At 37.5% G+C, this 26,207-nt stretch overlaps 2 protein-coding genes across 5 annotated transcripts; both read right to left on the bottom strand.

Moving 5' to 3' along the window:
- Positions 1-118: 118 nt before the first annotated feature.
- On the bottom strand, positions 119-6,829 carry vamp8 (vesicle-associated membrane protein 8 (endobrevin)). Its single transcript, XM_044109678.1, has 3 exons — positions 6,591-6,829; positions 2,167-2,334; positions 119-1,460 (listed from the first exon to the last, which is right to left on the bottom strand). Exons 1-3 carry the CDS (start codon positions 6,603-6,605, stop codon positions 1,275-1,277), a joined length of 369 nt encoding a protein of 122 aa, XP_043965613.1. The 5' UTR covers positions 6,606-6,829; the 3' UTR covers positions 119-1,274.
- A 2,128-nt stretch (positions 6,830-8,957) lies between these two features.
- On the bottom strand, positions 8,958-23,203 carry ncaph (non-SMC condensin I complex, subunit H). 4 transcript variants are annotated; one of them, XM_044112427.1, is made up of 18 exons: positions 23,070-23,203; positions 21,764-21,989; positions 21,579-21,669; positions 20,860-20,952; positions 20,428-20,545; positions 19,609-19,760; positions 18,365-18,554; positions 18,122-18,204; positions 16,511-16,704; positions 15,362-15,507; positions 13,860-13,966; positions 13,105-13,224; positions 12,257-12,364; positions 11,909-12,052; positions 10,275-10,385; positions 10,037-10,113; positions 9,683-9,758; positions 8,958-9,319 (listed from the first exon to the last, which is right to left on the bottom strand). In XM_044112427.1, the coding sequence occupies exons 2-18, from the start codon at positions 21,982-21,984 to the stop codon at positions 9,260-9,262; spliced, it is 2,091 nt and encodes a 696-aa protein (XP_043968362.1). In that variant the 5' UTR covers positions 21,985-21,989; positions 23,070-23,203; the 3' UTR covers positions 8,958-9,259. The 4 variants fall into 4 exon arrangements, with proteins under 4 accessions (XP_043968362.1, XP_043968363.1, XP_043968364.1 ...); XM_044112428.1 differs by having other exon boundaries at positions 21,764-21,985; positions 23,070-23,198; XM_044112429.1 differs by lacking the exon at positions 23,070-23,203 and adding an exon at positions 22,924-22,938.
- Between the last annotated feature and the right edge of the window lie 3,004 nt (positions 23,204-26,207).

The raw sequence follows: 26,207 nt of genomic DNA, 5'->3' as shown, positions 1-26,207 counted from the left end.
ACGTACACGTGGATGCGGAACCAGAAAGGTTGAGCTAGCAACGGAACACCGGCACCGCTACTAGGTCGCCATCTTCAGGCAAGACGGTGAACAACAAACAAGTTCCAAACAACCAGGCTGAGGTAAATACTATTTATTGACTTCATCAGACGGTAGAACCATTAAACACCAGAAACCCTGGCGAGCAGATGCACCGTACAGCTGCTCTGCGGCGGTCTGCCATCAGGACAGCATTTATCCGGCCGGCAGCACTCAGTCAAAAAATAAACAGGCTAACAGAACAGAGGCTACTGCATCCCACAATCACTGACAACAACTGTAATACACAGAGAAAATTTGTTTCAACACATTCTGGTTCTTTGTACAATCATCTGATAAACAGCAAACAAACAAAAAAAAAAACCCAACAACAACACAGAACTGTGCCATTTAATCAAAAATCAGTATAGTTTACTTTCACAGAAATATGTAGGAATCATTCTTGATTTCATTGAATAAAATAAAGAATTAAATAATTTGGTTCTAATGATTAGACATTTTCAGAAAAGACACTTGTGAACAGTAAATATACACATTGGTGAGAACTATATACATTTGATAATTTGATTAATTTTGACCTCTTTGAAGCTAACCAGCTGGTGGGGCAGGAGAAGGTGGGCCTGAATGTTTGTTCTCTGGAAGAGCCTGATGGTGCGTCCCACTTGTTCTCAATTATGTAATAAATGCTTGAATGTAAAAAAAAGAAAAAAAAAAAGACATTCACTGTACCAATATCAGACATTGGTTTTAGTTGTACACATTTTCTTTTGTGCAAGTGTAAAGAAGTAGATTCTCCTTTAATGGAGTTAATGGTAACATTCAAAATCTAATGTGCGTCTCTAAACACGTTGGACAAGTTTCTCCCGGTTTAGACTTATTAAGCATATCTTTGGAAAAGTCAACATAAATGATGAACTATGAGATATAAAAATCTACAATCATTCAGATTAACTGTTAACTAGCTATAGATGGAGAAGAAGACTGAGGTGCTTCTAGTAAAAAAAAAAGAAAAAAAAAGCATTTAAAACAAGTTAGAAAAGGAAGGTTTTATTTAAACTGTTTCAAAGAGCTTATCATTAAAAGTGCCTGTAACAAAACATGAAAGTAACCTGAAGAAACTAAGAAACCTTAAATATTTACCAGAAGTAGTAATAATTCATGTTCTAGGGTCAATATATTACTCGGTGTTCTGTGTTTACGACTTCGCTGTGTCTCGTTGGACGTGCTGTGTGCCTTCACGGTTTCTTGGTGGGAGTGACCACAGGACCCACAGGCGCGCTGACGGGAATGACTCCGGTGGCCAGCAGGATGATGATGAGGACGATGATGAGCACGACCACCACGATGACGACGATCAGCTTGACGTTCTTCCACCAGTAGGACCGGGCCACTTTGTGAGAAGTCTGCTTGAAGTTCTGAGCCTGGGAATGGAAGAACATGAGAAGGATCACACAAACCCCAGGATCCATTCTGCTGCAAGCTGCGATTCTCAGACACCAAGCAGACGCCTCAGATGCTCAAATGAAACAGAAGGTTTCCTAGAAATGTCACTGGATGAGGACACAATTTTTATGCAAATTTGTAATGGAAACACACTTAGTGGAATATTTTTCATAGTTCTTCCCAATCAAAATTGCTCCTTCATTTGTTTTGTTTTTTAAACAAAAAACATACAATCAGGGAGTTTGTGTGGACTTTTGATGATTGAATCCAAATCCAATCTTTAGACTCTATAGCGGCTGATTGGTTTCGCTCCCAGAGACTTGAAGTGAACCTTTAATGAACACTAAAATTAAAATGTGACATGGGTTGAAGCGTACTGTGTAATGAGACATCTGATCCTGAGGTAGCAAGCTGTGGGGTTAATGAGCTCATTCTCTTTCCAAGGTGCCAGACTGAAACGCTCTCCATTAAAAGTTACATTCAGCAGAAGAATGAGACAACACTTTATTTGCCTTGTTTCCCCCCCAAATACACCAGCGAAACCATCTTGTCCAGAGTTGTTCATAATGACTGCCACTGTGACCATGGCTCAACAATAAACCTACACAGTGCAACTCGGTGTTTCCGATAAACCAAAAGGAGAGCAAAAATATATAATAATAAAAATCTGGCGGTCACACTGACCCCTGCTTGGAGATCCTCTGACTTGCCCATGAGGTCGTCCAGCCTCTCTCCTCGCGCCAGGATCCGGTCAACATTCTGCGTCATGATGCTCTTCACTCCATCCACCTGATCCTTCAGGTTCTGGACCTTGTCCTTGGGCTCTGGGGCGTCCTCGATTCCTCCTCGTTCCTACGGCGGCAAAGAACAAAGTACTCAAAATTAGTAATTAAAAGTCCTGAAATACGCCAGTTATCATCAACTTTACAATGTCAATGTGGACTCGACATTCTTCAATGACAATTTGCGGATGTTAGAAATCCTCTGCATCAATACACATTTTATTACATGTATTAGAAATTAGACCCAATAAATATGTTGCAGTCAAATATATAATACTGTTTGTGCACTCAAATCTTAAGTTCTTTCAAACTACTCTCACCTATTCCCACAAAACTGTGATGTTTCAAAGCTCAAGCACCAATATCAGAGACACTATTTAAATGTATGCAGTCTTATTTCTCTTCAGAAGGCCTGTGGGCGTCTCTGGACTAAGATTAAAAGCCGATACGAATCATGTATTCCAGAATAAGCACAAGGCTTTGGACATGCAGGATAAACTTAACTTCACAGTCTACAAATCTTAACAAGTTTTACATTAAGTGTCTAGTAAAAAAAATACCACCCAAATTTAGGCAGAGATACAGGAAGGAAGAAACTTTTAGGGCTTAAATAACTCGATTCCAAAACTCACCATAATACAGAGTAAGATCTATGTATTATGCATAGAGATTATTCTAAATCTCTATGATTTACACATTTCATAGATGTCTCTCTCTTTAAAGGCATACAAACAATGGTAATTAAATCATTGTTTAATTACCAAAACTGTTCATTTTATAGAGAAAACTAAACTCAACAGCAGGTGATAAAACATCTCAACGTCGGTTGTCTGGCTGAACAGATGGGGTAATCTGTAGAGCGACACATGGTGCAAACACACAACCGCTTAAAAACCAATAAGAAAAAAAAAAAACGGAGTTCCTCAAACTGTCAACCGTCAATAAAGGTGAGTTGTTTCAAAAGCCTGACATTATACAGCCTAATTAGGTTTCTAAAGGCATCACCTCCATCAAACTGTCCATGGGAGATTTCTTTTTCATTTCTTCAACTATGTAGGAAATGACCAGGAGTGTCTGAGCTGCATGGTATGTGGCTGTAATAGACAGTGTTAATATTATCTATTCAGATTGATCTATGTTAGACACTTCTGGCAGCAGAAACTCGAGACGTTCCTGACCAGATGGAGGACATAGTGAGACGAGGTTGAGCTGTAGTCTCATGGTACGATCATCTCAACTAAATCCAATATAGTTTAAGCAGATTTACTGACACTAGAAACAAAAAGTGGTATTGTGAGCCAACTGTTTGATATTAAACTAAATTATTCCTACTGCTACTGAAATAATACAACACTGATTATTACAGGGACCAGGTGTAGTTTTCAAAATATCATATTTAGTAGGAATACAAAGCTGTGCTACCTCTATTTGTTATGACCGAAGATGTTTCTGAATCACTGAATTCATCTTTCTACGGGGCAACAGAGAAAACAAGAAGCCTAATTTCAGTCAGGTGACCGGCAGTGTGCAGCAGTAACCGAGGTAGTCAGTGCAGCTGGAGAAAAGTCTGCAGGTCTAATTTAGCAACTTTATGCTGGTACAACAGTGTAAAACAAGGAGTAAATTTTGAAAAATTTTCTAGAACAAAACTTGAATATTTATGAGTTTCAAGTCAAAGATGTTTTCTTGCAAGTTTTTATGGCAGAAATCCCCCCCACACACACTTTTTTAATAATATACAATGTCCCTAATACATCACTGTAGGTAATAGATACCTATCTTGTTGTCAGAACTAAAATAAATAGTTTTAAAAAAAACCATCATTTTGGACAAAACCACTAGGGATAAAAAAAAGTTTCAATTTGTCCTTAACTAGAATCCCCATCCGATAGCTTAATTTACGGTACATCCATTTAACACCACTACGTGAGACAACTCGCTTATTTATCCTCAATATTTTAGCTTTCCCTTAATGTTAATAATTTTTCAGTCATTTGCCATATTATTGATTTGAACTTTGGTTTTAAGAAAAATAAAAATCTGAGTTTGGAATCTACCAAGAAACGTCTGGCTGCTTTAAAACTATCCGACTTCACTTGGAAAAGCCCAATTGCTGAAGAATCCCTTTCCTGCGTGACGAGCTAAACATTCCTTCATACTTTAAACTCATCATAAATATCCAAACAGACCTTTAGAAAACATTCACACCTACCGAAGGTTTGCCATCCACTAAATATGACCTACTGATTTGTATCGTTTTGCCATTTTCAGGTCACTGATCAAAACTCCGGCATGCGGCAGCCGACCCTGCTGAATGCCAAATTATTTTTTCATGGGGTTGTTTGATACAGTGTAAAGTAAACTCATCTTTCAATGCTGTGGGTGTGAATTCAAAGCGGAAATGGCAGCAGGTGTGTGTCCGCACACACAGACCTCCTTATCCCAGAAGACGGCAACAGCCTCTAAACAAAGCCGTATCTAGGAAACAGCAGGTTTTTCCTGCGTCATCCGTTGTCTGTCTCATGCTATCTCCTGTCTTCATACTGTTCTCATCCCAGTTACAAGTTTTATAGATTTTTTTAATAGCTTCATTCAATGCTTAAACTGCATCTTATTGTTTTTATTCTTTTGCTAAATTCCACGTCCACTGAGGAAGGAGTGACATCCAATCTTACGTTTTATTCGCCTGCCACACAGACCTAGCTCAGTCCTTTCCTGATCTCTTCACACCAATGACTCCTTCAAGGCACACTGCCTGGCAGACAGCTATCTCTGTTCACAGAAAGAGGGGCATGTGTCTGATTCATGGAAAGTGGCCTTGGTATTCCAGTTGAACTCAGTAACTCGTATCATCTGTTAGATGATAGGAGTGCAGCTATTTAGCCGGTGTATATAAGCTAAAGATATTGGAGGAAAACAAACAAAGCCTACAGTGTGTGTTTCACTGCTGCTCTGAATGCAAAGTGACTGATTTCCTTTGTCCGTGTTAGCCACAACTCCAAATCCTAACTGTCTGATTTTACTACCCAAAGATAATAAGTGCCAAACTTTGAATGGTATAGAGGTGATGAACTTACTCTGGGATTCTTTCATCACAATTAGACCATAAATTGAGTTTGGAATCTACCAAGAAACGCCTGGTTGCTTTAAAACGGACCAACTTCACTTGGAAAAGCCCAATTGCTGAAAGATCCTTTTTATGCGTGACTGGGTATGAAAACATCTCTCATAAAAACTGGACTTATTGAGGTGAAGCTTTAGAGATGTCATAATGTTTGAGAACTAATTCTTTCCACAGTTTATTTATAGTCATTACTGTACATAGATCTGTGGTTGATCCAGACAAGAAAATATATAAATCATAAGCTGTTCCATGTAAATTATTAAAATGCGAAAGGTGAATTACTGCAAATGTCACAAAATAAAGGTAATAATTTTGTAACATTTTTAAGTTGAGTCTTTTGGGATCTGCAACTTCAGCCACTAATATTAAAAAAAGTTTGATATACAAATTCTCAACTCATCGCAGCTTTGTCGTTTTAATTAAACACAACTGAATGACTGACTTTAATTTCTATTGACTAGATGAAAGTTGGAGAACCCTTCCCCCACCTGTTGCTGCTTACTGCTGGGTGAACAAATTCTTCAGCATGGCTTGCAAGAAAGATACATTTAACCATTAGCAAATATTTCCACTATAAAAAAAAGAGAAAAAAAGAGGAACAGTCATGAGAAAGAACAGCAACTACGGTAATCACTCAGATGTTTTAAATTGGCAGCATTTCTGCAAAGCAGGTATTACTAACCCAAAAATGCTAACTTTATCGAAATAACAGCATGTCGTACATGTTTAGTGGGTTTATTACGTTATTTTTTCTTTACCAAACTTAATAACAGGTAAGTGGATATAAGTATAAATGACGTAACTAATTTGCTAACTGTACCTGTCTGCCTTCGGGCGCAGTGAGAGGTTTGTTTTTAAAAGTCCCAAAGAGCTGGACGCACACACTCTTTGGGGAAAAACTATTAAATATATTTATTTAAAATTAGAGAAAATATCCTTCTACGACGCAGTTTTTGGTGAGAGCTGGCCATTGGGTGGTGTTATTAGCCTTTTTTTTCAGCTCGGCGTTGCAAGAACTTTCTTCCTCTACGTTCAAATATTAATATATTATCTGAGTGAGCCTGTTTTTTTCCTCTTTCCCTTCCATAGAATCTGTTTTCTCTAGAAATGGACCTGCTGCCTGTATGGCGGCCCGCAGTGGCATCTTGGAAAGGCTCACACTGAGCAACAAACAGGCTTCAGCCATTATTCTCATCACCTACCGGATCATAGTCCATCTTGTTAGAAGCAAAAGTCCTCTTGCTCGTAAATTGGTTGTCCAACTTTTAATTTAACCTTGCTGCGTTCACTTGAGACCTTTTTTAAAACCTGATCTAAAATGTAAAAGTTTAATACGTCCAAGTTCCAACTACGTTTCCTTCCCCAAGTTAACTTCCTGGTAGATGTTTTTTTTTCCTAGTGACTAAATTCCTCCGCGTCGCCGGTGTCAAGTGAACCGCATCACAATTTGCTTCCTCCGTCACATTAAAATACGTAACCTCGCAGCGATATACGACTTGTTTCTCGACGAGCAAACACTAAAATAATAAGCTTGTTTAATATGTTTAAACTATTTAATGGGCTAATGGATGAATGCCAACATTTTATGGCCAATATCCACACCTTACGGCGAAATCAAACTGCTTTTATTTTGAAACCGCACCTGTACTTCTCATTGTCGTGAAATACACCTGAGCCACTCCTACTGTGGCGTCACACTCAGATGTTCTTCCTAGCACATCCTAAATATGATCTTACCGAGTCACAATTATTGAGTCATAAACTCTCCTAGAACTTTGTATTTTTCTCTGTAGGAAAAGCTCAGGGCTGTGCGCTTTGTCATCTTTCATTTTTAAGCAACAGCACTCAACAGAGGTCTACAGTAAAAGGCAAAGAGCTTAGACTTACAGGAATTTAAATTTAAATTACTAGGCAAAAAATTATATTTCCTTAAAAAAGTAAATCGGAAGATTGAGAAATAAATATTTATGAGGATGGAGTCTGTTTATACAGGTGGATAGAATCGATATATTTTTCAGTTAAGAAACAAACTGATGGCAATTAAATCACTACTTTGTAAAAAATAAAAGACAAGCATTAAATCTGTGAACATCAGTTTGAAAGAGGTTCTCAGTTGGACTTTAATCCAAACAGAGCCAGAGCTCCATAAATGTGGGCCCCTGGACTGGAGTTTTGGTGCCTTTTCATGAAAGAAAAGTTAGTTGGTCATAAATATCTGCGGGTATGAACAGATGAACGGTAGGACTACAGCACATCAGTTAGGGTTGATTACTCTAAAGAAAAAAAACCATATCATAATTTTCAAATACTTTAATATCATTTATATTGATGAAAATCGAAAAATATTAAGTCAACTCACGTTATTTGAGCCTGAATTTTATATAAGGCACAATTTTTGCAAAACAGACATTCTTTAAAAAAATCTGGTCCATCCTAGTTAGTTTTCTGCTACACTTTGCATGTTGTTGGTTAAAAGGTTTCATTTTATTCTCATTTGACCAGAGCGCCGTCTTCTAAACTTTTATAAGTCGACACATTGTCACACCTGAGCTGCGGATCTCTGCAGCTCTTCTACAGTTTGTAGAATATCTTACTTTCTGTGGTCCGCCTGTAATTACACCAACCGTTTCCACAAGTTTATCCCTGACCCATCTATGTTCCTTGTCCTCATACCTTTTGTTCACATGACAGTTGTATTCATATTGAAATTGACCAACACATTGGTGAAACCTGTTTCTTCAATAGATATCTACAGAAAGTAGTGGTGTGTTTTTTTTTTTTCCTCCAACAAACTTCTTGAAAGCATTTATCCTTTTCTTGGTTTTAATGTAGAAAAAAGAAAAAAAGAAACATTTTTTGCTTCAGGTTGGAATTTTTTTAATAAAACCTTCTCTGGCTTTCACATAAATTATCTCCTTTTCGAGGGTTGAATGTTGTGAAATATTTTAAGCTTCAAATCTCAATAAACTGTAAATAATTAACTTGCTCCACTTTTATTTGCTTACTTGTGAAGGCAATCCCCTATTTTTGATCTGAAGAACAGCTATTAATCAGTTTTTATTACTACAACAACAGTCGTTGGACTCCTTATTTTCTTTTCTACAAATCAAAAGAACTGAATGAACTTCCACCAAGAATGATGCTTTTAATAATTTCCCTACTGCCCTCTTTGTAAAGCCTTTTAAAGGATTTGCTTCCTTAATATTCGTCTTTTAATGAATTAGAAGCTGGGTTTCATGACAAAACCTGAAAAATCAAGCATTTCCTCTACGTTTCACATACATGTGAAAAAAAAAAAATGACTTCACCAGTTTCTCTCTGCTCTCATAACAGGAAAGTTTGGTGTCCTGCTTTTAGCCCAGCAGCTCCTCCTTGTTGACCTGCTGCACCCAGCCAGAAACTTCATACCTCCACCAACCGGTTTGACCACCACCCTGAGGGAGGCGGTGCATGTCGTTCCTGCTGGTTGGATCAACAATAGCTGAGCGCCATCTGATTATTTGCCACTGCAAATCATCTGAAAACGATTCGCAATGAAGTTATCATCGTGTTTAAGAATTACTGGAACTTTATGAAAAAAAAGTATTTATTTCGACAATTCATTTTTTGAGTACTGGTTGAGCCGATATAATCATCTACACAGACAGACAGAGACAGGAAAGAGTTGAGAAAGGCCTGCTGTTGGCGGGAGCAAAAAGCAGATTATCTTCATTCTTCAGATAAGAAAAGACATTTAAAAACATATTTTCAAAGAAAAAAATTAGTTTTAGATAAACACAGAGAATAAAAAATAAGGCTTTAGAAACAACAACAACAACAACAAAAAGATGAAAATAGCGAATCTGCTCTCAAATCCTCCGTTCTGATCAGCTCACTGGCCTTGTCTGATGATGATATCCGACATGTCATCAACCTTCACCAGCTCCAGGTTCTGGGAAATAAATCAAAAATCAGAAATCAATACCCGTACTTGTTGTCCCAGTACAGCTCACAGATGGTGTGAACAGCAAGCAGCTGTCTGCATATTTCTTTTCAAGTCCTTTTTGTCACACGTCTCTATGCGCCCACAAACATACATTTTACATACATACATTTCTCTGTATGTTATGCAGGGATATCTGTTGAGTTAAAGGTTTCCTGTGACATTCAGAGTTCTCTACAGCTTTAGCATGTGCATGTTCAACAGTTTGTGACTTATCCTCAGAGCCCATCTGCTAGCCACTGGAAGTGGCCACATCAATCACAACGTTACTTCCTATTAAGCATCTAGGCGTTGTGTTTGAGTGACGCTCACCTTTTCATTAGCGAGATGAAGCAGGGCAACAAACGCCAGTGGCACCGACAGGTTCTGAGCCATACTGCTGGGTAATCTGAACCAACACAGAGGGAGAGAAACAGGAAAACACAGACGCTTTCACAAATTTTATTGTATTTTGGTTTTTTTTTTAACTTTTCCGTTAATTGGAAGTCAAAAACTGTCATCTTTGAAATTAACGTGGGATTAATTAGGGAACAGTACGCCGATGATTATTTTTGCGCAGAATGAACTCGTATTCACGGTTGTCATGCAGCGCGTGCGCCAACTCTGATTAATATTCTTCACAAGTGTTAAAGTGGTAGCGGGCCGGGCCAGCAGGTTGGCCAGTACCTTTGAAGCAGAGTCTTTGTGGTCTGACTGAAGGCTTTCTCTCCACACACTGGAGCCTCTGCACTGTCCTCCACCTGCTGGGAGCATCAAGGGGAAAAGCCAATAAAACACACAGAATCAAACAAATCCAGCTCAGGCCGACTGGCTGGCTACTTTGCTCGCCCCGTGCAAACTCTCAAGACAAGATGTTGGGAAAATAAAAAATAAAATAAAAAAATGAGAGAGAGAAGTGATTCACCTGTTTTGGTTTTTCTGGGCTGTCAGTCAGCAGAGTCCACATGCTGTTCTTCAGCCTCTTCATGTCCATTTTCTTTGCTGTCTTGGCGTAGTTGATTTCAATTTTGTTCACCTTCGTAGCAAAGCAACACAGTAAGCCTCGAAGGAATAATTTACACATTTTACACAAGAATATAACTACAGTGCCTAAAGTGTTCGGACTGGTAAAGCATGTTCACGTTTTGTTCCGTTACAACCACATGGTTTAATGTACTAAAATGAAATTTTGTATTTTATGAACTTTTTGTTTTTGAACATCATAAATGAACTTGAGTAAACAAACTGGAACACCAGTGTTGGACAAAATAAAAATGAAATTAAATAACTACACAAAATCAGGTCTGACGTTTTGGACGTAATTCAATCATTTTTGACCAACGCTTTTCCAAACCCACCCCTCGTGACTTCACTCTGTAGGCTGTTCTCTCCATTACAAAAATACTCTATATCAAATCAATCCACTCATTTAATAAACTGAAATTGTATTAAATCGTAGTTCTGAAATGGAAAGTATATATAGTCCTCAACATGTTTTACACGCAAAAATCTGGAGTGAAAGTGTGGAGTGGATTAGGACATCCTGACTGAACACCAGGGGGTTTTCCATTTCTGATAGAAAGGACATTTAATAACATTTTCACCTAGTTGGATTTTATATAGGGCTGAAACAATTAATCTAGTTTTAGCTTCACTTGGTTAAATTCTGTAAAAAAATAAAAAATAAAAAAATCAACTGAGCACCTTTTGCTATTCAAGTATTAGTTGTGAATGCAAAAAAATAAAAAAGCAGATCAGCCCTACACTGCATTGATGTGAAGTCAAGCAGAATGAGCTGAGCTCAGCAGTATTGTTGGAAAGACTTTTGGCTGCGATGCATCCTCTGCTTCAAATGATCAAACGTTTACTAAAGGAATGCTGTGTTGTTACATCTTAGGGCATAAAATGCTTTTTTTGTTATTGATTTGTTTATTTTAATGAATTCCTAATATTGTATTAAAAAAAAGGCTTAAATGAAGAATCTGCAGAATGTGCCAATTTTTTTATCTGATTAATTCCCACAGATCCCTTGATTTTTAGCAGCAGCCCTAGAATTATGACAAGTTTATTTTTTTTTACAATTCTTTCCACTGGTGGCGAAAATGACTAGATAGAAAAAAACAGAAGATGTTTCCATTTTGCTTTTTTACATTTTTTATAATTTGTGGCAGCTGGATGCTCCTTATTGAATAGATCTAAAGCACAGGTGTCAAACTCCAGTCCTCGAGGGCCGCTGTCCTGCAGTTTTTAGATGTGCCACAGGTACAAAACACTGGAATGAAATGGCTTAATTACCTCCTCCTTGTGTAAATCAGTTCTCCAGTGTATTTTAAATAACCTAATTATTCTATTCAGGTGTGGTGCAGCAGAGGCACATCTAAAAGTTGGAGGACACTGGCCCTTGAGGACTGGAGTTTGACACCCCTGATCTAAAAGAACCAATCACTGATATCTTATTTTAACACGACACCAGAAAAACATAAAAACATTGTAACATGGAAGCTCCCTGCTGTAAGGCTCTGTCTTTGTCTTATAGAAAGTATCAAACGGAGGGCATACCTTGTGTGGCTCAGGCACCAGATCTTCCTCCCCGTATGTGGAAACTCCCTCCAGGTCTTGTGAGGGCTGAGACAGACCGTCACCTGAAGGCTGAGTGTCATCTGAACCAGCAAACCCTTCCACGTCGTCATCACTGTCACCCCCCTGAAACAGAGTGGACGGCCGCTTTCATGCTGCTGTCGACCGTCTAGTCAAACAGCAGATTCAGTAAGCGTATCATCACGGCTGGACGTTGTAATCTCTAAGATGAGTATGACTATGACCATGTTGCTATGCAGATGGTCTGTTCTGCTAACGCGTACTGCAGACTCAGCAGATTTCTGCTAACATAAAGAATGTTTTCCAGACCTGAAGACCGGGACAGAAGTTGGCTGTGTCGTTGGCATTGTTGTAGTCATAATCCCCGATTCCTTCTCCAAGCTCTCCAGACAGCCTCTTCTGGGCCTCTTGACTCAACTACACAGAGCAGAAAACACATTCTATGTTAGAACATCTAGACAACATGTCAGATGTCAAAAGAATCCCCGACTTTCCAGACATAAACTTCCAGATTTCTATGTATGTTTTCAACATCCTATGAAAATAAGAATAGAAATGTTTAGAAGAGTGGTAAGGCCAAAGATGGAAAGAGACCAAAAAAAAAGGAACAGGGAAGGCAGAAACAGAACAGAAAGAAAAACAGAGACAGAAAGACGGAAAGAATGAAAGAAAAAGACAGAAAGACAAAACAATACATAAAGAGACAGATAGGGAAGCAAACGTGGGAAAACACATTTTTCTCCCATTTCTTTTTCCACTCAAAGAAACTTTAAATCACATGTTACTTTTGTATTCTGGACCTGTTAGAATCCTGTTAGTATGTGTGAAGAACAATTTTCTTTTATGCTCCAAGTGCCCACTGAAAAAAGAAATCCCACACAGTATAATGTGATTTAAAATGAACACTAAGCTTCAAGAAATCAGTGTTTGCCTTGGATTATTGTGTGACTGTAAAGACGTAGAACTGGAGGTTCTTTCAATGAAAGAATAAAATGAGACAAAGTTGGTGAATGTTGCCACAAGTTCTCCTGAACACTTAAATATCGTCCGATTAATCAGACTCACTCCAACATAAGAACTGTCCATTATGACGTATTACTTCTGATGTATTTTAGTTAAAAAGCAGATCAGTGACCAGATGGGGCATATTATCTCACCGAGCTGGACGGTTTGAGGCTGAGCTGGGAGAGAGTCTCCGGGGCAAACTTGAAATCCGCAGGCAGGGTCGTCTTCTTGTTGCTGGCACTGAGGGCGGACTTACTGTTAGTGGTGGCTGCCTGGAAATAAGGAGGAAAAAAAAAAAAAAGAGACTCAAAAGACAAAATGTTTGGGAGGAATCAGGAATTCAGCTGTCTCAGCTAGCTGCTTCAGGCTACTGGAGCTACAGGGCCTCATGTTATTATGCATTCACTCATGTCCCATCTGCAAACTGTAATGCATTTTATTGGGATCAAGGCATATTCTAACCATTTATGACAGTTTCGACAACGACACATTCTGATCGATTCCTCCTGCCTTTGTCAAAAAGACTGAAGCAAAAAATGATAAAGATTTATATGAAAACAGGAAACTCCCTATCCCAAGAAAACTATACTTATTAAAATTGAAAGTCTAATTTATGTTTCTGATTCTTTGTTGCTGCTATTCCCGTTTTTAAAAAAAAATTTTTATTACTGTGTACAGCGTCAAAGTGTCTTGAAAAGCATAAAATGTGTTATTATCATTAAGTAGACAATCCAAACCAGTGCCTTGCCCTTTATGCTGAAGCTAATCCCATCCCGTCTGGCATTAAACAGCAAAAACAATCGATGCACAAAAAAAAAAAAAAAGTTTAGATGAGGATTTAAGACACTTTAGTTTTTTTGAACAGTTTGAAAAAATATTCAGGTGTTGGGCGTTAAAGCAGGTTTACCCTCGTGGTGCGGAAGTACGTGTCAAAGTTGACATCATCGTTGAAGTCTATTTCAAAGCTCTTCTTGGGCTTCCTTTTTCTGGTCTCTTTGTCAGGAACATGATCCACTGAAACACAACAAACAGGATAAAAAGTCAAATAAAAGCACAACAAAAACAATCAGTTTCCTGTATACATGAACCGCAAGGATCAATAAACTCTTAATTTTGAGAGAATGTGAGAGCATCATTTTCTTGCAGGTCACTCAAAACACAAAACAAGCTTAGTGTGTTAGGATAGCTAATATTTGTGTAAGGATGCAGTCATGTTTACTGTGCCTTCCTCTGGAAAACACAAAAGATGCAATGGACAGAAAGTCCTTGTCAAGTCTGTACGGTGATGAGCAGGCGCACGTTTTGATTTTAATCATGCACCATTTTCTCATTAGTCCCGATTTAAAACATCACTACTTATAATCTAATTCTTTCTTTTCAGGAAGTTCAATTCAGCAAGCAAAGAATCCACTACATTTTGAAATTTAAATATGGGTTTTTGTTCACACCCATATTTCAGCCTCAAGTTATGTAGTCATGTTTTAATTAAATTAATTTGAAAGAAATGAGTGCTTCTGAAATATTGTTGCCTATTAGTGCGAGTGTTCAGAGTGTCCACTCCTTAATGCGAGTCAGAGGTTTAGGAAGCCCCAGTCTGCACATGCAATAAAAACCGTGTGCCAGTATTTGTTATAAATCATAAACTAAAGAGTGTGAACCATTATAGTGAGAACATGAGTGAATGTCTGGCAAATTTCTGACTGAACAGGAACTTCTTTTCTTTTTATCCTATTCTGAATCAACTGGAAGTCAAGTAGACGTCAAACCGAGTTCAGTTTGAAATTCATACTTATGGTAATTATGGTGATGCTACAGTGACATGGACAGACCAATAAATTGTCTATAAAGTTTAGCATGTTCTACTTAAAGTTACAGTTTATAACTTACTTTAAAAACATTTTTTTTTACTTATTTGTTAAAACTGTCACTAGTTGTGACAGTATGGTATGAGACGGGTAATCAATCTGTGAAAACAACAACAAAAAAACACATTGCGAGTACACAAGTGTGACTGACAGCGGCAAGCCCCTCCTCCTGGCTCTGATTGGTTGTTTTGGACCGGGAGCTGTGCACTTCTGCAGACAGCTATAGTAGCTCAGGGAGGACGAGCTTGATTTTTACACAGACTGTCACGCATTATACTGTCACTTCATAGTAATCATTTTAACAAGTGTGTAAAAAAACTGATTTCTTAAATAAAAATTGTATACTGTAGCTTTAAGATAGAATAGAATAGAATAACTTTATTCATCCCAGCAGGGAAATTACTTCGCAGTTGCAGCATAGAGACAAGACACAGTAACAACTACCACTGAGTAGTAGTTGTAGATAAAATAAAATAAAATATAAAATATATGATATTTTATGGGGAGTTATAAGATGAGCAGGAAAGTGATTCTCTTCACTCACGTTTGTGTTTGGGTTTGAACTGCCAGTATCCGGGGCCGGCCCAGGCTGCCATGGTTCTCGGGCTGAAGTAAGAATATTCTCTGGGCTGAGAGGAAAGCTGCAGACACATGGTGGCGATGTCTCCTTCTCCAATGGGAATCACGTCCCTGGAGGACCAACAGAAGAATCATCAGAAAGAAAACAGTAACATTGGAAAGGAGCAGAACTCAGTTGTCCTACTCTCAACCTCTGCAAAAGGACTTTGTTACACTTCAGTTTGAATTGTAACAAGGAGCAGTGTGAAAGTGACAATCTGAAGCTGAGAGAAGTAAACACAAATTGCTGAACACTTTTGAGGTGAAAATGTGTTTTCTGATCAACATGCTGATCATTCACTGTTTTGTTCACAGACATGCCAGATGTAAGGAAAAGAATCCACCAGGTTGAGGAACCAGCTCATGTTTTAGCTTGTTGAAGTGCTAATCTTTAAATATTTTTACTCAAAACAAAGGTCACGTTTTCCCCCAAATAGATTCTGATACATTAAAAACAATTTGAAGAGCAATTCATTGATGAAATTAATCACTTTTATTAATTAAAAAAAATAAATACACATACAAAAGGTTCCGGCCAGTATTCCGTTTCTGGTACGCCCGTAAATCTGATGCACAAGCTACATCCGTATGAGGAAGCTGATTCTGTTGGCGCTTGAAAAAAATATATTAAAAAATCTGTTTCTATAAATGATCTGATAGGATGCCAGCAAAGAGTATTGTGTTGAAGATGTGCTAAATGGAGTTAGCCTATCACCAAAGCTATGCAAGCCTAAAGTAGCATCTCAATGCTAAACATGTAGCAGGACAGACGTCCCTAAAGCTAATATAAGCGTCCACATTTCTAAAGATTTTTTTTTTCTTTTCGAAGAATCTACATGAAAGCTGAGTGAGTATAACAGCACTTTGAACCAAGCTGATGGTTGAAAAACATAAATAACAGATTAAAAACAATAAGTAAAGGGTTTTGGATTAGAAAATGTTGCTTGTTTTGTTGTTGTTTCCGAGTCCCACCACAACCCAAAACTTAAAAAAAATAAAACAGATCTCCTGGTAATATAATAATCATGACCACAAATATTCCCACAGTGTCGGCCGACGACATCCGACATCGTACCTTCCTTTGCTGGGGCCGGACGATTCGCAGCCCTCCTTTTGTTCCTTAGATCCTTCCTCACAGTCAGCTAGTCCCTCTTCATAATCAGCATCAAAGTCAGGGCAGTCGTCTTCTTCTGGCTCCGGCTCCGGCTCAGCATTCAAGTCAAACACGTGTTCGCCCTGCTTCATCTTCTCCAGCAGCTGGTTCATGGTCTGAAGGCAGATCAACATTCAGACAGACAGATTCATGGTTTGACCCGACTCCGTTTATTCATATCCAGTAATTAAAACATTGATAGAAAATTAGACGACTTTCAGTTTAGTCTGGACGTTATATTCTGATGAGCTGGAAAACAGTTTTAAAACGTTTCTTGAAATTAGAGCTTTAAAGTGACTTAGAGGGAATAAAAATGTCCAATTTTCTATTCAAAGACTCTAAGCAGAAATTGGGAAGTTAAATAGCTAAAGAATTAAAAAAGAAAATGCTGATTTTTTTAAAATATTCATTAAATGCATAAAATCTATTGAGTGTGAGCATTTTTGGTCCAGAAAGTATTAATCAATGAATAATGTCATGCACTTTTATTGGGTTTAGTAAAAATATTGATCTCCAAAAACGTAATCAACGTGAATAACAAAGTTAATAATTTTCTGTTAAAATTAATTTACTACTCTATCCAAAAACATACAGCATATTCCTATTGATGTTATTGATGAAACAAAAAAAATCTGGAATGACTAGTAGGTCAGCCTACAGCTAAAACAGAAAGTCACCCTGAAAAAAAAACAAATACTTTTAAATCAGATCCCACTTTTAAAACGATAGGCTAGCATGTTAAACCCCATTATATCTTCTTATTATGTAGTTAGAATAAGAAGATAGGGTGTCAAATTGAAGTTTTATCACTTTTTTTGTACTGTTGTAATAATGATAAAAGTGACAATAAGAACTATTTATTACTTTTTTCTGTGACTCCATGGAACAGAAGTTAATTTGTCTTTTAGATCAATAAAGTATATTTGAGTTTGAATTTCTGCTCATAAGAAACGGACCAATCAGCAACAGGGTTCTTTAGGACACCAGTCACATAAAGAAGTGTGATGTGTACCACTAAAATCCACAAACTTGTGGCATTTAGTTACATTTTCAAAATGACCGATATTTATTGATTCAGCTTTATTGAACAAACAGTGAAGACACGTAAAAATAACGATCGGAATTTAAGGTGACAAAGATCAATCAAAATTTTATGATAAGACATTTATCACGCTAAGTGATAAAACGATAAGTGCCAACCACTAAATGGTACTTATAGAAATCCAGCATAAAATATTCCTTTAAACTTGAGATCACAACAGAAGTAAAGAACTCTAAGATATTCCCAATCCCATATCAATGGGTTGGTATTGATCGTTTTTAGAAATATATTGCTAGATAAAGTACACAACCATATATATTGTTCCAATTTTAACCCACAAACACGTGAATGAGAAGGTAGAGCTGGATCTTTCCACTTTAATAAGATAATTCAACTGGTAGTTAAATGAGCACATTCTGGTTGGGGATAATTCACATCTCCTCTAAGAAGATTTTCAAAAGCACATATTTTAGTTTGATGGTTCCTCTGACCTGCTCAGGGTTCCAGCTTGTGAATGAGAAGTCTTGCAGTGAGGGGCAGATGCAGCTCTTCTGCTGGGATCGCTGCAGCGCAGCTGGCAGGAGCACAGCACAGAAAAACAGAGAGAACTTAGCATTCCTTACAGAGATCAGCTCCGAAACGTGGCTCAAATATTCAACTAACTATTCAACTAATGTCACAGACGTCCATTAAGATGTACTCTTTTTGTACTGGTTGCTGTGTTTTATTTTTACCCTTGAACGGTGATGCAGAAACTCTCTGTGGAGTCGGTGGAGAGTAGGAGGGTGTGGACTGCAGGAGGGTCATGTGTGAGGGAAACAGCAGCTCGCAGCGACTGCTCTCACTGAAGAGAACGGACAGAAAGACCCCCGCTGTGCTGCTCTCATCAAAGGATGAGGCCATCCGCTGAAACATGGGGTCCACCTGGGAGACGAGTCAAAGTTAAAGAAAGGATCTCGCTGAATTACCGCTACAAAGTAAAAACCGGTAACAAAGTCAAAGAGATTATGCCTTCATGTTAACGGCTGAACAAAAGTGAAGCGGCCATGTTAAAACGGAGGTTAAAGAGGAAACTGAACGCTCTGTTTGACCCCCGTCTGACTCCTGACCTTCATCCAATATTAAAGTATCTGCCACCACCCAACGTTTGGCGAATATAATATAATTATGCAGTTTCAATCACTTGGAGAATCAAGTATCTGAGTGGTAGTAGAGACACAGCAGATAATGAAACCGCCACAATTGCATTGTTGTCCTCGCCCAACATTAGTGGAATATTGATAAAGTTTTGCACATTTTTGTAATGGAAATGTATCTTCTATTAGGGAAAACTAGGACTGGGTAATATGGCATAAAAATTAATTTTAAGAGATTTTTTTTCTTGCTTTCTTTTCTAAAAACAAAATTACAAATGACAGAAAAAAATTTCAAAAAGTGGCTTTTATTTCAACCATCACTTCTGCGTACGACAGTGTATTAGGGCTGCGAGACTTTTTGCTTAAATATGAGAATGCAGTCATAATATTAGCAGAATAAATATGCAATTTGTACCAGAATGTCCTAAAATTACAAGAAAAAATGTGTTTCAATTGGGGGGGAAAAAAAAAAAACTTGGACAATTAATTTTTTTTATTTTTGTGTTGGAGTTCTCATAAAATTTACAACTTCTGTTAATACTACTATTATACTCTCGTAATACTACTAGTTTTTAATCTTGAAATTAATTTTTTTTTTTTACCCTGGCCAAACAAGATGCTCAGGGTTCCAGCGGACAAGAGCGGGACGACATCACTCTGAACTACAGAAACCCAAGGTGTGCATTAGCAGAACCCTAACCCACCTCCACCCCTCCCCCAAAAAACCCCCAACTGATTTTGAACTGATTTATTGCCCAACCACAGGATAAAGTGATAAAATCAAGTACTCCTAAACACAAAGCAGCAGTAATGTGTATTGTAAACAACAGCTCCACTTTTACCTCACATCTCCTCTCAGAATCTGCACAGTTGATGTTGCTCAGGTTCTGCTCCACTGTCTTTTTAGGAGGCCTCTTTTTCTTTGGCTGCTTGGCAGCCACGTCTCCTCCGGCTGCCTCGTCTCCATCCACGTTCTCATCTTTCAAACCGTGATCTGCATGAGCACAAAAAGTACAAGAATAAATAGATGACTAAGAGCAGATTGTTTGGACATATTGCAATTTTATAGCACAATGGAGTTACTATGTTAACTTCAGTTGTTTAAAAAGAATACTGTATACATGTCAAATATGACTGAAAATAAAGTTTATATTGTAATTTAACGCCTTGAAATTGGGCCTCTGCTTCTTTAAGAAGTTGCTGCTCTTCCTGACATCCTGCCTTCAGGAAATCATCAAAGCCTCTATTAACCCTTTGTCAATGTTTTTACCAGCATTGCACTGAGAAGTAGCTCCTACTGAATGGTTGCCACGGAGATAAAAAGGATTCCTCAAACATGCTTGAAAGAATCAAAGCAACACTTCAGGTAAGTTTTTGGTGAGGGAACATCATTGTAACATGATGGAAAGCTTTATAAAAAAAAAAAAAAAAAAAGTAAATTTCACATAATGGTCCTTTAAATACACACAGCCCTTCATGCATTATTGTGAGTAGTCACCTGCAACCAAATACATCCGTATATACCAACACACACACACATGAGTGAGAAAACCAAGAATAGGATACTTGATACTGGATCAACTGAATATGATTATTAATACACGGCACGCACCCTAGTGTTTAGGACAATCACCAAACAGAACTCGATGCTGGATTCTCACCTTCTCCAGGTTTTGTTTCGGCCCCAAGACCACCCAACACTTTGTAGGCATCAGCATGAACAGCATCCACTCTCACAGCATAGATCTTTGTACTGGCATCCAGAGTACCAGCTGCCACCTGTAGACACAAACAAAACACAGCTTACATGATGAAAATTCACAAAAACCTCTGTGTGACTGCACTCTATAAACTCTAGAGTAGATAGTAAAAAACATAATTTGATCTGTTGGGGTGTAAAGTTCCTACACCAAAATCAAAATGCTTTTCTTAACCAAAATCATAACAATACAAGCAGTGTCTCTAAAAAACCAGGACATTTAGCACGTAATGCTTATCTTTCTTACTTAACACTTAGCATTAAATGTAAATATTATCCTTCATGTTCGTTATACTTATAGCATTGACAAAGCAGTAGTTTTCAGGAGACATACCTTGAAGTTGGTGATCTCAGAATCCTTTTGCTTTAGAATATCAGCCATGTAATCAATCAGATGCAGACCAAAAGCATTTTTGGTGGTGATTTTCTGAAAACGAAAGCATTAAAAATGAAAACCAAGAATCATACTTAGTTTTTATAAGTGAAACTTTCTCATTGGAATTCTTTTTTTGTTTTGTTTTGCCCCTTTAGGTACAATGTTACAAAAAGCCAAAACATGTTTTTTGTTTCATATGTTGAATCCATAAAGGCATTTTATAAGCATTTTTTAAAAAGAATAATTTCCAAAATTAGAAAAAATTATGGATGTAGCACAGAAGAAAAACAAAAAAATCCTCATACCGCTTAGACCTATTGATCAAATCCAGGTAAAAAAACAAAAACAAATAGGGGTTACAACCAACTACCTGTTTGTGATAAACCCACTGTTCACTTTGGATTTCATGATTACTGTAGGTTTACTCTTACTGGTTACTCTTTTTTAGATGAACAAAGGAAGGATGAAAAAAAGCCAAAGAAATAACATTAGAAAGTTAGAAAAAATAAAATCATGAAGAAAACAAATAGGAAAAAAACTATTAAAAAAATTAGAAATAAAAACAATAAGAAGGAAAAAACAGAAATCCATCAAATTAGAAAGAAAGAAAGTTCTTTACAATTCATTTTCACTTTTATTTGCCATAAATGCAGCACAGACAGTCCAGACAAACTTACATTCTCAGTTGAAAGCTTTATGCATGTGGAGTAATGCTCTGAGATCTGAGCATTGGACAGCTTGGGTACAGCAGCAGGAGTCCCCACGGTACTGAACAGAAGAAACAACAAACCCATCGAAATAGCAACAAACATGGCAACCCGTCAAGCTGATACAGAGTTTCCTGCAGATCTCCACGGCTCACCTGTGAGACCCAGAGTCAGTGAAGGACGAATCGTTAGCAGCTTGAAGGTCGATCACTCTTGATCTCCTGCGCTGCCGGCGTTCCTGCTCGTCGTCGTTGCCGGGGAAGGCAGCCAGCAGCGGCGTGCTGCAGGCTGCCGGCGACAGACCTATGTTCTTGTTCAGAGAAGATGAGTTCCATCCCTGACGGACCCGGGAGACAGGCGTGCATGTCGCACTCATTCTGTCTGGGCGCAGAGGAAAACAGATGATACAGATGAATGAGTGACAAAAGATGCTACACTTAAATACAGAAACTTTATGTTTATACTCTAAAAAACCTCACATTTAATGTATATGTGAAAAATGCCAAGGCTCAAGTTTACTTAAAAACAGAACTCCAATTTAATAATGTTTGGCTTGGATTTACTGAATTTGCAACGTTACCTTGGACGGATGAAAATATGAATCAGACTGAAAGCCATCTTTGTGGCAGTTTTTACAGATACACTAGAAAGCACTGAGGAATTAGTAAAAAGCTTCCAAAAATATTGAAGTTTTGATCAAGCTCAAATTCAGGCTCAAATTCTGTAATTTTTAATATTTAAATTAGCAGAGTTCTCCCTCCATTTCAGGTAGTTTCATTGCAGAATATTTATCAATCCTAGAGTTTTAAACACGAGTGAACAAAAAAAAGGTTGCTAGAGTGATGGACGGACAAACAGTTTGAAAGACTGACAGCTGGATGAATTCAAAACTGATGGATGAACGAACGGAAGAATAGATTATATAAACACGGAAGGCTTGAAGAACTTTTATTTTTTTAAACCATATTTATTTTTGACCTGGTAACAGCTATCTCACAAAAAAGAGCAAACCAATAAAATAAAACAAGCGCAATTAATTGATGGAGAAGCTCGTGGATTAAAGAATGACTGATGAGCTGGCCGCTTTGATAAATTCAAGGACGGTTATCTTGGGACCAGAAAGATTTTTCATTTCATAGAATCGCCCTTCACTACCAAAGACGCGACTCGGGTGATATCCACCAACAAAAGCGGCTTTAAATCAGTTAAATGTTTGCAAATAATCTTATTTTCGGTAATTGTTATGTGTGATACTGTGTGAAAAACGCCAAAAATAAGATAATCGCAATATCTGTTTCAGCAAAGAAATCCTCACCTCATGAAAGCTTCTGGCCGAGCTCAAACCTTGCTAACGTTATGCTAACTCAACACTAGCATAACAACTTGAGCTTTGGTATGACTTTCTTCTCATTGTTTGATAACTGTCTCACTAGATCAGAAGAACTTCACAACACGACCTACCTAATGGTTTCGAAGTTCCGACGAGGCCCTTCTGACTGAGGACACTTTCTTTAGAATTTTAACAAAAGGAGAGAAAGGAGCAGCACTTTCTTCTTCTTCTTCTTTTCTATTATGGCGGATCACAAGCAGCACTTTCTGAATTCCTGTTCAGCGTTTGAATTTTTGCGCCGAACGGTTTACGTAATAGAATAAAACGTCATTCCGTAAAGCCGTCCCCGGAAGTAGGATGCTCCAGTATTTTATTTTTTTCTCTCAATGATCTTAGGCGTAAAATATCACGTGTTAACTGCACTCTATCTTTAACATTTCAAAAATAATCATGTTTAAGTTCAATTAAATGTAACAAATATGGATTTATGATTATATACCTTCAAAATAGAGAATATGTAGCAAAAATAATCCATAATTTAAAATGTAAATTATTGGCTGTGTTTGTGAAGTGAAAACATTTGAAAAATTCACAGTGAAACCCAGAAATAACAATATAAAGCCTAATTATTTAAGACAAAAAAATAAGCATTTGTTAGCTAAAAAAAATGAATTAAGAATAAATAAATAAATAAAATGGCTGCTCACTAGATGGCAGTAAACTCCACAGCCAGACTTTTAATCACCAACTCTGCTGTTGTGATTAAATCCTGCATTTTCTTACATGTGCCGTCTCTTCCTCACAGTGGCAACATTTTAATAAAATGCATATCATTTTAATAAAATCTTCTATTTTTGCTGTTCTGGCACACTCATGCCAAACCACGGAACAAATTTTAATATCAGCAAGGATGACCTGAGTAAATAAGAAACCTTAGTTTTTCAATAATGTTTTCATCTATTATGAGTCTGGGTGCATGTTAAATCACACCCAGGCCTTACTCTCACTGCTCCAAAAAAACAACAACAAACAAACAAAAAAACATTTATATATCTAGGATATTAAAAAGCATTAGTCACAAACTCCTTCACATGACGGTAAGAATGTATTAAAAAAATAGAATAAACAAAATTAGAATTCAAAAACACTTTATTGACCCCAAAGGAAAATTAAACGTTGTGTAACTCATACTGATTCAAATTCTTCAGAGTTATTTAGAAATAAGAGAAACTCAGTTATTCTGAATTTAAAAAAAAGTCCTCACAACAGGTTTTTGAATCAGTGTGACACAGAAAAAAAGCAATTAGTCTTTGATTCATTGGTTTGGATTGCTTTCTCCACTGGAAACTTTCTTGTCTGATAATAAATGAATAATAATAAATGCTTGATTATCTGAAACATTTAACTGGAACAAAAGCAGCAGACTTATGTAAGTCTGCCAATGTACATAACAAAGTCATAATAATTGATTATGATTTATGATGATTAAAATACTATATAAAGTTTTTCTTTTTTGAAAAACAATCAGAAAATCACAAATAATCAGATTTGTAATCAGAACAACAAAAAGATGCCTCTAAAGATTTGGGTGTATTTTGCAGGTTGTGATGAAATATGAGAATATAATAGCGTTTTACAGTTTTTGCTCACAGTCTGTTCTTGATCGGTTGTGAAAATAAAGCCGTTGCCTGTTGTGTAAGTCCTGGAGATTTTTGATGCTTATTATTTTTTTCCCTTTCTTGTTGGCCTGACATTTCACACAGCATGAGGCCACAGAGCATGCCTCCATGTTGGTTCCTTGACATGAATCTGCTGTTGCAGCGCTTCACAATGTGAATGATGAAAAAAGAAAAGTCTAATTCTTTGGAACGTCTGTGATTTGTACAGTTAGAAGGATTCCTGTCATGTGCATTTTAAAGTTTGAAATCTTCAGATTCTAGAATTGCACCACCCAAGGAGGCAGCATGTGAGTGACTGTTAGTTACACTCTAAGTTTTGTTTTTTTAACTTTATTTCTTTAGTTTCTGGCAGAAAAACCCCCCAGGTATGGACGGCTGTTCTCTAGTGTTAAATGCTAGTTTTGAAGGATCATGGCTAGTATGAGGTTCAGCAAAATTTCATTTCTATTTGGGATCAATGAGGTATATGTCAATGTAACTGAATTGCAGTTCAACATCCAAATAAAACTCTTGTGTGGATCTCAGCTCCTGGCTCCACTTATGGCCTTGAATGTAACAATGGAAGCCGTGGCTCACAGCTTGTTGGGGCGTTCTGAAATATTTGCATGTCGTGAGAAAAACACTTTGGTGTGATGTATTGTTGTGGCATTCAAACTTTAAATCAGTCTGCTCTTTATGTGCAAGAACACACAAACATTAGTGCTCTCCCTCATGTACACATGGCGGCATGTGGCCCAACATTCATCTCTTCAGCAGATGCCTGCTCTTCTTTTTTTTTTTTTTTTACCTTGTAAAGAAAGTCTGATCGATCTCTCCTGCCTGCTCATTGATTGCAGACGATGACGACTATTAAACGTCTCAATTTTTTCTGCCCTCTTTGTCTCCCACTAAAAACATTCAGAGTGCTTCACAAAGGATGCTGAACCTTCTTTATGGCCTTACGTTCTTGTTGGCTGCTTTAATTGTCTCTTCTGACATGAGAACTCACTTTGATTATGGGATTTGACATGATTCTCTTGTTAAAGACGAGTTTAAATTACAAGGCTCTCTCTGAATATACTGAGGGCCGTTATATTTTACTTGCCTGGTGGAGGCAAGGACGAGCTGACGCCTGAGCCAATAAGGCAGATTCTTAATAAAGAGCTGCCCCGCTCCAGTGCTTTTAATGAAATTACAACACAGCGAGAGACTCGCTTGTAAAATCCGGAACAGACTGAAGCAGTAAAGCAAACCTAGAGAAAGAAAATATGTTAATCACACACTCTCTCTTTCCCAGGCTTTCATGCATCACAAGAAAAAAAAAATTAATAATCCGGTCTTTACAAGGTTGTAAAATTAATTGCACCTAAACTCAATTGTCTGAAAACGCACGCCAAATTTCAAACGAGTCTTATTAATTTTTATTGATTTTATTTTTTCAAATAAAGCTTTAAAGCTTTCATACATTTCTTTTTTGTTTGTCTTTTTGACATGTTAGTTGAAACTGTCATGGCAGTGTATGAGATAGATCTGTGAATAAAAAAACATCTTCTGCCTTCTCCCACTGCTAGCTAGAAACAACCAATCAGAGTGAGGAAGGCGGGTCTTAGA

Source organism: Gambusia affinis, linkage group LG03, assembly GCF_019740435.1.
Source record: "Gambusia affinis linkage group LG03, SWU_Gaff_1.0, whole genome shotgun sequence".
Classification (NCBI taxonomy): domain Eukaryota; kingdom Metazoa; phylum Chordata; class Actinopteri; order Cyprinodontiformes; family Poeciliidae; genus Gambusia; species Gambusia affinis.
Note: the sequence above shows the minus strand (reverse complement) of the source record. Positions and strands in the feature narration are given on the sequence as shown.